General features: G+C 24.2%; 1 protein-coding gene across 7 annotated transcripts in view; it reads right to left on the minus strand.

Annotated features, from left to right (window-relative positions):
• Positions 1-10,906, minus strand: part of LOC111621622 (histone-lysine N-methyltransferase SETD2-like) — a 116,229-nt gene extending 105,323 nt beyond the window's left edge. For 3 of the 7 annotated variants that reach the window (XM_023363816.1, XM_023363815.1, XM_023363817.1), the window contains exon 1: positions 10,681-10,906. In XM_023363816.1, the coding sequence (XP_023219584.1) occupies positions 10,681-10,715 (35 nt within the window). In that variant the 5' untranslated portion in view covers positions 10,716-10,906. Of the gene's footprint in view, positions 1-3,132; positions 4,018-6,560; positions 6,710-9,048; positions 9,189-10,680 lie in introns of those variants that run through there. The other 4 variants (XM_023363818.1, XM_023363820.1, XM_023363819.1 and 1 more) reach the window with 4 other exon arrangements.
• Positions 10,907-11,011: the final 105 nt, after the last annotated feature.

Below are 11,011 nucleotides of genomic sequence, written 5' to 3' on the forward strand. Positions count from 1 at the left end.
TTTTTTTCCTTTCTTCATTAAGATGGGGTACCAAACAAGAGACATGAAGCAACCTCATTTTGCTCCACATGACTCTTCCCATCTTATCCCAATATGCCATTTTGAAGTCTTTTTTTTTAAACTCCTTGGTAATAAATTGTATTAATAAAAGATGTCATACAGTCACATAAAGCTGAAAAAATTCTATATTAGAATTCTTTTTTAATTTTTTAAAAAACTTAACTGCATTTAACTGTACCACATCAGGATGAATATATAAAAAGGAAGCAACTCACAATAACCAATTAACTGGAGTGCAAAAGATTGATATTTGCAAACATTTTTGAAGCCCCTTCTGGGCTCTTCCTGAAGCTTATTTTTTTATTTATTCAAACAAGCTGGCCATTAAAAACTTTGCATTACTTACATACAAATGTTTTAAAAATATAACAAATTATACCAACATGGCTGTCAAACACTTTGTTGTTTTCATAGGTAAAAAACACTTAACAGCAGCAATTTTACCATCATCTATTTCCAGTATGCAGATTTATTTGCAATATTTACTACTAAGAAGTTACAACACTTATTAAGCACAATGCAGACTATACTATCTTGCCTTGCCTTCCCTTACAACTAATTGCTTTAATGTAAATATATTTTGTGTTTAAAAGCATTTGATTTTATCAATTAAGTAAATACATTTATTAAGGATAAGGAATATGAATATCTACAAAGGCCTGTGAAACATTTTGTCTGAGCTTAATTAACTCATACAGCCAGGGCTGTGGAATCGCGTAAAATCTACCGACTCCAACTCCAACTTTTCCTTACCATCCGACTCCGACTCCATTTCATATACATAACAAGTTGGTAAGTAAAAAGAGAGTCGGAGTCGGTGGATTTTTTGACGACTCCGACTCCAGCCAAAACTCCACGACTCCGACTCCACAGCCCTGCATACAACTTACATTATATAAACTGTGCATATTTTAAGTTAATGTATTCTCCTCTATATAAATAATATTCAAAACATCTAACTATAGATGAAATATATTTTGAATATGTTAATAAATTTTACATCTGAATAAACCTATTGAATTTTTTTCTATCTACCCAAGTCACTAGATCTGACAATTGATTCCCATTTCAGAGAATTTGTGACGTACAATTGTCTCCTTAATGGAACATTCAGGATTGTCTTAATATAAATTTAAAACAGTGTACTTATCAAATTTTGGCACATGATAAATAACAGAACTTTTGAAACACTAAATACACACTTTTTTGGCATAACCAGATAATTTTTTTATAGCAAAGATATTTTAACAAGTATACATCCCAATTTCCTACCAATTTGATTAATAATTACATATTTATTGGAAATGAAGAACAAAGCAATATATCTAGCTTCAAGGATGTACAGAAGAGAAACCTTTAATCACGATCCAATCTCAATACTATTTTCTTTGTATTCCTGATGATTTTCTCCTCAATTCTTTGTTATATATACTTATATTACAATGTATGTTACCTAAATAAACAAATATTTTAGAAATTTAATGATACATTACAAAAAAGATACTAAGAGATAATTTATTTAAGAAGTCTGTTTTAAAGATAAAGATTTGAGTATCAAGATCTGAGGTAAAGATTATTTAAAAACTACATCCAGCTCAGCAATTCATTTTGATAAGAATTCGAATTAGTTCATGCACCATTTTGTAACATGCTATCTGTAAAACTGTTATTATATAATTATAAGCATGCATGCACGCACATGCAGAAAGAGAGAAAGTTTTTAAAAATAAAAATATTTTACGTTCAGTAACTAAATTGTATTTGAGTACTTTATAAAACTCTACTATACTGTGTTTATAATCTATCATGATAAGGTAGTCTCTTAAAATAAAATTATTCTAAATATTATAATGCTGGCATTATAATATTTAGAATAAAGGAAATAGGAAATCTTTTCCTTTCTTTATTTTTTTAATAAGGAATCAGATATCTTGTATATAGAAAAAGTTATTACATTTAGTTTTATGTTTTTGACTTCATTTCTAACAGTTTTCATATCTATTTTTGAGTTCATCTTTAATTATTTCTAAATAAACCAAGAATAAATTTCTGATTTCTAAAAATCAAAACCAAAACATGAGTAATCCAATGAAAGATAAGCAAAAATTCCAACCAACCTCTAAAAAGTGGAGTATTCCAAATATTCTAGAATCTTCATATAATGTAAAGGAAAATTAGGAGCCAGCTCATTGTACAAGAACTGATACAGCTTGCTTTAAATTGATTCAAATGCATTATTGATTACTGCTTTTAAAAAATTATATATTTATAAAATATTTTAAAAATAAAATTACACCAAGCTTATGAAATTAAAATAAAAGTAATATTAAAAATATTAGAATATTTCTTGCTTTACAATAACAGACAAGACAAGCAATCCCTACAGTAAAATTGTGGAGATATAAAAATAATATTTAAATATCAAAATAATAAAATTTTGTCATCATAACTGAAATATAACAAGAAACTAATTTTAGCACAATGTCTGGACATCTTGAAAATTCAAACACTTTGAAGTCAAAGATCAAGGTTTTATTATATAATTTTAGCTAGCAGTTCAAATTTATTTCTAGTAAATTTATAAAATCATCTAAACTTTCATTAAAACTATGTATGCATCAATTTATCATCATTTAAATACTTCATGTTTATAGGATAAGATTTTACAAAAATCTTTTTAATAATATATAATAATAATTATTCTTTTTATTTATATCATTGTATTATCATTAATATTACTTAGACTTTGTTAACAATTTGTTTTATCAAAGAATCAAGTGAAACTTGGTATCAAATTCAAACGTTCAAAAATAAACAGTTAAGAAAACCAAAGTATTTATTACAAAAGAAATGCTTTCAGACTAATTTTAATTTTAGCCCTGCATCAGTTCACCAAGTAAATCAACAGTTGTATCTATGTTCTATTTGGAGAACTAATCTGGACAAAACTAGTCCAAAAACAATTATTTTTGTAATTTGTTCTAATAATTATTAACGAATAAAAATACATTTAGATAAAACTTATTTTAAAAAAACCAGAGAAATTGATGTAAAAAAATTCAAATTACTAACCAAAAGTTTACACAATGAATATTCCATGATGTATCTGTGAAGATAATTTGTATTGATTTTGATAAATGAAAATCAAGAAATATTTCTCTCAGTGTATGACCTACTTTTAGTCAACTGGAAGAAATTGAAATTATCCAGAAACATATTCATGACCCCAGGTGGATCATAAACCACTGATTGAGAAATGTAGAAATTGAGTATTTGAATGCAACTTCCTGTTTACAAACACAAGTAAATCTGATACCTTCTATTATGATTAATGAGCATTCCAGAAAATGTTAAATGTTTATGATTATAAAAACTTAATATACTCTATCAAAAATTATTTCTAGTTTTAAATGAAATGAATTTTTACAATTATCACATCAATAATCACAAAATTACCTTTTTATTTTACATATATATGTGATCTTTTGCTACAAATTCAAGTCTTCTGATGAGTTTAAAACTTTGATTTAAATTTGGTTATCTAAAAATAGGCTGAATTGCACTTTTATACTCCTAAAAGTTCTGCCATTATACTTTATATTATCAAATTTAATATTTTAATTCTTCCAATTTTTACTTTGATTATACTTATTGTTTTCTTATTAATCGTGAATGTTAAGAATAAAGTCATTAAATCATTTAAATATTTGTCAACTCCCTCCAACAAATTATCCCTATAAATATTTAATTTATAAACCTAATTATGTTTAGCTGTAACACTATACTGGGTAATTGTATAGTTACTAATTTAACAATGTTCTTCATATTAATTTACACTGAGTTATTGAACTAAGTTAATAACTACAACATAAAAATATGAAAGCTATAGTTTTTGGATATAGTGTATGTCTCTCATTGTTTAAACTGATTCTACGTAGTCTGTGATATAACAATTTACTAGATATATTATAAATGTTGAAATATATATATATACAGTAGAACCTCGATTATCCGCCCCCCGATCAACCGACCCCTCGGTTAACCGACTGTCCTAGTCGGCAAATTTCAAATGTCCGCTAGTGATGTGGCGCTACAATAGCGACGATTATTATTTTAAAAAATTTTTGTTAGGCTTAACATCAATGAAAATTCAACGCAAAATAGGTTAATAGCGATATACTAATATACTAATTACATGGGATATAATAATATACTACACTAATAATGGATTTTTTCATACTTTTCAGTTATCCGACTTTTCAATTATCCGACCAACCCCAGTCCCCAATTAGGGCGGATAATCGAGGTTCTACTGTATATCTACTTACTATCTTTGATAGAAAAAAAAAACAAACAAAAATGGCACTTAACATTGAAAGCTACATTACTCGTGATATAATACAATCACCAGAAAGATAAAATAATGGCCAATTCTGTCTTTAAATTTAGTTTATAAACTTAAGTTATATTAATAAACATGTAACTTATATAACATTGCCTACAAAAATTACTATAGTAATGCAGTTAATGTAAATGGGAGTTATGTTTAATAATATAATACAAAATAGGTTTAAATAATAATAATAATAAATATTTTTATCTGAAATGAATTCTTATGGATTTTTAAAACATTGAATTTATTTAAAATTATTACGTAATAACAAGCCAAAGAATAGACTCAAAATAAAATTCAATATAATTTATGCATTTTCATATTTAATATAATAAAATTTATATAGGAATTTTAAAAGAAGAAATTTGAAAATTTCTACTTGGAAACTTTGTGAACAGAATAATATAAACTATAGAAATGGAAATTATGTCTTACCTTAAACTAGAAAGTCAAATGAAACTTTAAAATTATCATTGGAAACTAAGAAAAGAAACTTTTAATATAAATTATAGCTAAATTATACTCTTCTGAATACTAAAGCACATGATATTGATTAAAACCTATTTATGGTACACAGAAATCTATAATCTTTTGTGAAACGTAAATTACATCAAGAGTGTTTTACATTTAATGAGACTATGTATATTATTATCTAACATGAGTCAGTAACTATTGATTTTTGAAATTATTCAAATTCCAAGATTTTCTTGTTACTTGAAAGCATGTATAAAAATATAATTTGTTTAAGTTCATAAAGAAAGTTCCATGCTTAATTAATAGTCTAATAAATTGTAAATCCCTTTACTTTTAAATATATTCAATAAGAGAATTTATTCTATTTATATTATTAATAATGCTTTTATTGTATGTTCAGTCTGAACATACAAGAAGAACATATAATATAATATATTTTAATACAAAAAGTTAACATTAAAAAGCTGAATTTATACAGTTTATTGCAGCAACAAAAATTTAAAAAATTTATCAGTTTATACTCTATTTAAATCAAGAAAATAATCCATACTCAATGTCTGCAAATCTATATTGATTATTACATTATTAATTTTATCTATCATATTTTTTATGATTGTAAGAGGAGTTTACACAAAATTGCAATAATTTTTCATAAATTTATAAAAGCAAAATGCAATTTGATCATTAATAACTAAATAATAGTTATCATTTTGTAACATATTACCCAAATGAAGAGACTGATAATTGATAATATAATAAAAATTTCATACATTAATAGATAATTCAATCAAGTTTAAAGCATTAATTATTCTATTTGCTGATACAGCAATTCATATTTTTAGAAATGTATTATTTTTGTTTTGAAGGTGGGATGTAAACCATCATGAATTCTACACTTTATACTTATGCCAATTTGAATTAACACCTATAAAATTATGTATTCATTGAATTTAAACATCTAAAACCTAACTAATTATCTATATAATTTAATAATATAATTAATTAACTATAGATGTTATTTGAATAAAGAAGGATGATTTAATAACTAAATAATGCATGAAAACCATTTATATCATGAAAATTAGCAGTATGTTCAGTTAATAATCTAGATTATTAGCTTAACAGATCTCAATTTTAATCAAAACGTAATTGTTAATTTAATCAACAATTACTAATTTACAGTTATTAAAATGTAATTATTCTAAGTAAAAATAAATCAATAAATTCATTTTCTCATTTTATATATATATATATAATGATCAAGTTAATGAAGTACATAATAAAGGTTATAACACTGAAATACGTTTTATAATAATAATTTCATACAATAAAATTAATGCGAGTAAAAATGAAAATATCACATTTTTACTAAAAAAAAAAAATTCAATGTTTATTAATTTTAATAGGATGTAGACTACAAAATATCAAATTTATTCAATTCACTAACTAACTTATTAGATGAAAGAGAGTAACTTTTAATTGTTAGAGTAATTTTAATAATTCATACTTGGCATAAAAAAATGTAGACAGGGGGAAAAAAACCTGTTAACTTGATAACACAATATTCTTTAAAATATTAGAATAAAATTTATAAGTAATCACAAACGAACTTTCAGAAAATTTATTTACTTACGAAAGGATTAACTGTCTCTGCCAGTAAAAGAAGGCAATTTACATCTACTAAGCTGCTACTAATCCTTTGGAAAAATCAAATATTCTTTAAGTAAAATAAAAATGCTCAAAGAAACCTGAAAAATAATCTATCTCTCCACATCTAGCAAACAATTTTTTCTTTTTTTGACAGAATAAATTAAATTTTGTATGAAAAATTATAATTTTTTGTAGACAACAATTTCATAGTTTATTTATTAAATTAATAAATCTGTAATATGTAATTATTTATAACTAAATATAACATAAAATATAAATTACACAAGATTAAGTTAGCCAACAATTATGAGGAAAAATATGCAACAGTAGCAAAATATCAACTTTAGATTTTCTAAGTTTTTGAATCATAACAATTAGATAATAATATATACATAAACATATTTATTAATTTAATTAATAATAAAACTGTATTTAGAAATAAAAAAAAGAAAATTATTTCAATATAATATTCATCAATGTAACAAATAATTTCTTAAATATAAAAAAACTTAGAAAAAAATAAACATTTATCTTACTTTATCAATAAATACAAATAAGTTTATTATCCATTTTCCTTATCATAGATAACTGATCTTTTTTTCTAATTTTATATTATTAAAATCTAGGAAGTTATATTGATAACCAGAATGGCACTTATGATTTTGTCTAAGAAAATTTTTAATAAAATAAAAAAGAAAATATCTCAAAAGCTATAAACCTATTTATAAACTTTACATTGCAAAGAATTTCCAAATAATATTCTGTCTTTGTTCAGTGTTCAGCCACAGATTGAACCAACCTTGCATTAATGCATTGGAGTCTTTAGATGCAATGATGATGATGATAACTGAGGTGTGCACACACAAGTGACTAATGTTATTTTAAGGGTTATAGTTTCATTTCTAACTCTAGGCCTATTCTATTATAGTGATAAATACTCCAAACAGGGACAAAAACTGTATAATGATTTAGATGAAGAGAGAGAGAGAGAGAGAGAGAGAGAGAGAAGGAATTCAACATAGTAAAAAAGTATAGAAAAAAACAGCAAACATACCTTTGTGTCACACTGAACAAGGGTGAATGTTCCTCCTAACAAATTCTAATTTTCTAATGCAATTTAAAGTAACATTTAGATTTTAAAGTATAAAATTCTTAAATTTATTTTAAGTCTGAAATCTAAGGAAAAAATTAATCTTTATCATATATAAGAATCACTTTTACACAGTTTGCATTAGTTAAATCTATGAATTTTAATAAATATAAAATTGAAATGAAACTTGTTAGTATCAAATATTTAAGTATCTTTCTAAGTATTCATTAACAAAGACCAAACAATTTTTGTTGAATTTATTTTAAATGCTTCAATAACATGAGATATTCTTTTATACATATATAAAAAGGAAAGAATTTTAATGCATCAATCTACATATAGTAAAAGTTATAGTGTTTTTTTTATTTTAAATTTACAAACAAATACAGTTACTTATAAAATAATCAATAAAGTTATTTATTAATTATTTTATAATCAATAAATAACTTTATTTATTATAAAATAAAATAAAATTATTTATTTGGCTATATTAAGGCTAATTAATAAATTAATAATTAGATACAAAGCAATTTATGTTATTTTTCTTATTTGAAAGCTAAATTAACATCAGTATAAATCTATGAAGAATATAAAATATTTAAAAATTATATAGAAAAATGTATCTGAATGTATTCATATATAATATACATAATTACCACTTTGTGTTAGCATCAATATTTTTCTTCTGTAATTTTATCAATAGCATAAGTTCATTAATATATCAATGGAAACTACTGATATAGCAGTTACAAGTATGCAAGCTTTAATTTTTAATACAAAAATCAGTTTAATAAATAATTTTGCAGTAATCAGACAATACTTCTCACAACTTGTCTAAAAAATATCTATATATCACCTAATTTAATAAGAGATTCAAAGGATCATCAGCATACCATATACAATTTATGAGAGATAATTGACATAATCCACAATTAACTAGCTTATTTCATATTCCAATTTCAAATACACAATAGTAGCTAAACTGATAACTAATTATCAAATGTAGTGACTATTTACATTTAAAATATTTTCAGCACCACTTAGGTACTAAAAAATTAATTATACATGGAATTTTTAACATTGCAACTTTGTTATTACTGTAATTCTTACACTAGTATGCAGCACGTTAGAGAGTAACCATATACCTAAAAGAATCTCAAAATTTCATTTCGAAAATTTAAAATGAAGAATTCAAAGAATAAAAATTCTTTCAGATAGAATTAAATAAACAGTTGTTTATTGAATTTCTATCACAGTTTTGTATAAAAGCAAATCAGAGTCAAAATTATGATAATTATAAATATATAATAAAAATACCAAATGTAAAATAACTATTAAGAAAACCTCTTTTAAGTAGAAAATTGGATATTCCTCAAATCACCTTTTATCAATAATAACCACAAAGAAAATTGTCTCGTATATAACAGCACTCTAATGCATCAAGCACATAAAATGCCACTTAAGCAACATCTAATCAGTCAAACAATTAAGAATTTTAATCGGTTGCCTCTTCTATAATCACTGAAACAACATAAATAAAAAATTAATAAAAAAAATAAATACATTTAAGCCATTTAACATAATACGCATCAATATATACAGAAGAAACTGGATGAGAGTACTATATATAGTATCAAAAACAACCAGAAATCCAGTGCAAAAAAGAAAATTTAATATATAAATGAGCATTTTATGCAATATTTAATAGTCATCTTTAGGTTGAAGAATGGAACATAGAATATAACATGAATTTAAAAATTACAGAACTCATTAATTCAAGCGTGCGCAGATCAGTAGCATTTGTATGTTAAATTTTATGTTCAATGTTCCATTCTCCAACCCGAAGATGCCCGTTAATCAAAAATGTTCGTTTATGTAATAAATTTTCCTCTCGTACTACATTTCTGATGTTATATATGGCATTTAGAATATATTTTAAAGCAAATTCTTCTGTAACCTATACAAAAAAAATATTGAAAATTTATGAATATTTAATAATACACATAATAAAGGTTATAACACTGAAATACGTTTTATAATAATAATTTCATACAATAAAATTAATGCGAGTAAAAATGAAAATATCACATTTTTACTAAAAAAAAAAAATTCAATGTTTATTAATTTTAATAGGATGTAGACTACAAAATATCAAATTTATTCAATTCACTAACTAACTTATTAGATGAAAGAGAGTAACTTTTAATTGTTAGAGTAATTTTAATAATTCATACTTGGCATAAAAAAATGTAGACAGGGGGAAAAAAACCTGTTAACTTGATAACACAATATTCTTTAAAATATTAGAATAAAATTTATAAGTAATCACAAACGAACTTTCAGAAAATTTATTTACTTACGAAAGGATTAACTGTCTCTGCCAGTAAAAGAAGGCAATTTACATCTACTAAGCTGCTACTAATCCTTTGGAAAAATCAAATATTCTTTAAGTAAAATAAAAATGCTCAAAGAAACCTGAAAAATAATCTATCTCTCCACATCTAGCAAACAATTTTTTCTTTTTTTGACAGAATAAATTAAATTTTGTATGAAAAATTATAATTTTTTGTAGACAACAATTTCATAGTTTATTTATTAAATTAATAAATCTGTAATATGTAATTATTTATAACTAAATATAACATAANTACAGATACATTTAAAAATTTTAACAATTCGAAGTAAATTTCTTGCAATATAACTGCATTTCTACAAGAAGAAAAAAAGTAAGTGATTATAATCAAGAATAAACAAAAATGCATCTCAATATAATACTATGGTTGTGTTATTGATCAATGTAATGTTTATCATTTTGTATATACACACGAATAATATGTCAATGTGTAAGTGTAGAATGTTAGAATTTATAATGTTAAATCAATTGGTTAATTCTTTGTTCTGTGAGTGAATTCCTTCCAACCTGTGGACGCCATTTTGGAAAAGGACATCTATGATTATAAACAGAATGAAACGCTGTCGTTTGAATGACTTAATATTTATAATTGCTACTTACCCGGTTGGATAAGCTGGATCGTAAATTTCCGTCATTATAGCAAATAAATGATCGAAATTTACTTCAAATAATAAATTTAATTTACTACATTTAACTCTATGGCAATTTTCAATATTATTCTTCGAACTCTACTTATTACCGGATGGCGTCAACACGAGTTGCTGGGCGGCCTCTTTAGCGCTCTACCAACATCGACGCAATCTACAACATAAACCACCCTAATTCGAATGCCGTTTCTATTATATTCAATGGATGTTATTAAGAAATTTCAGTTTCGTCTTTTAATTTTTATAATGTTATATTAATATTTATACTTATTCGATAGTAATAA

Source organism: Centruroides sculpturatus, unplaced genomic scaffold (assembly GCF_000671375.1).
Source record: "Centruroides sculpturatus isolate CEXI.00-Female unplaced genomic scaffold, Cexi_2.0 scaffold232, whole genome shotgun sequence".
Classification (NCBI taxonomy): Eukaryota; Metazoa; Arthropoda; class Arachnida; order Scorpiones; family Buthidae; genus Centruroides; species Centruroides sculpturatus.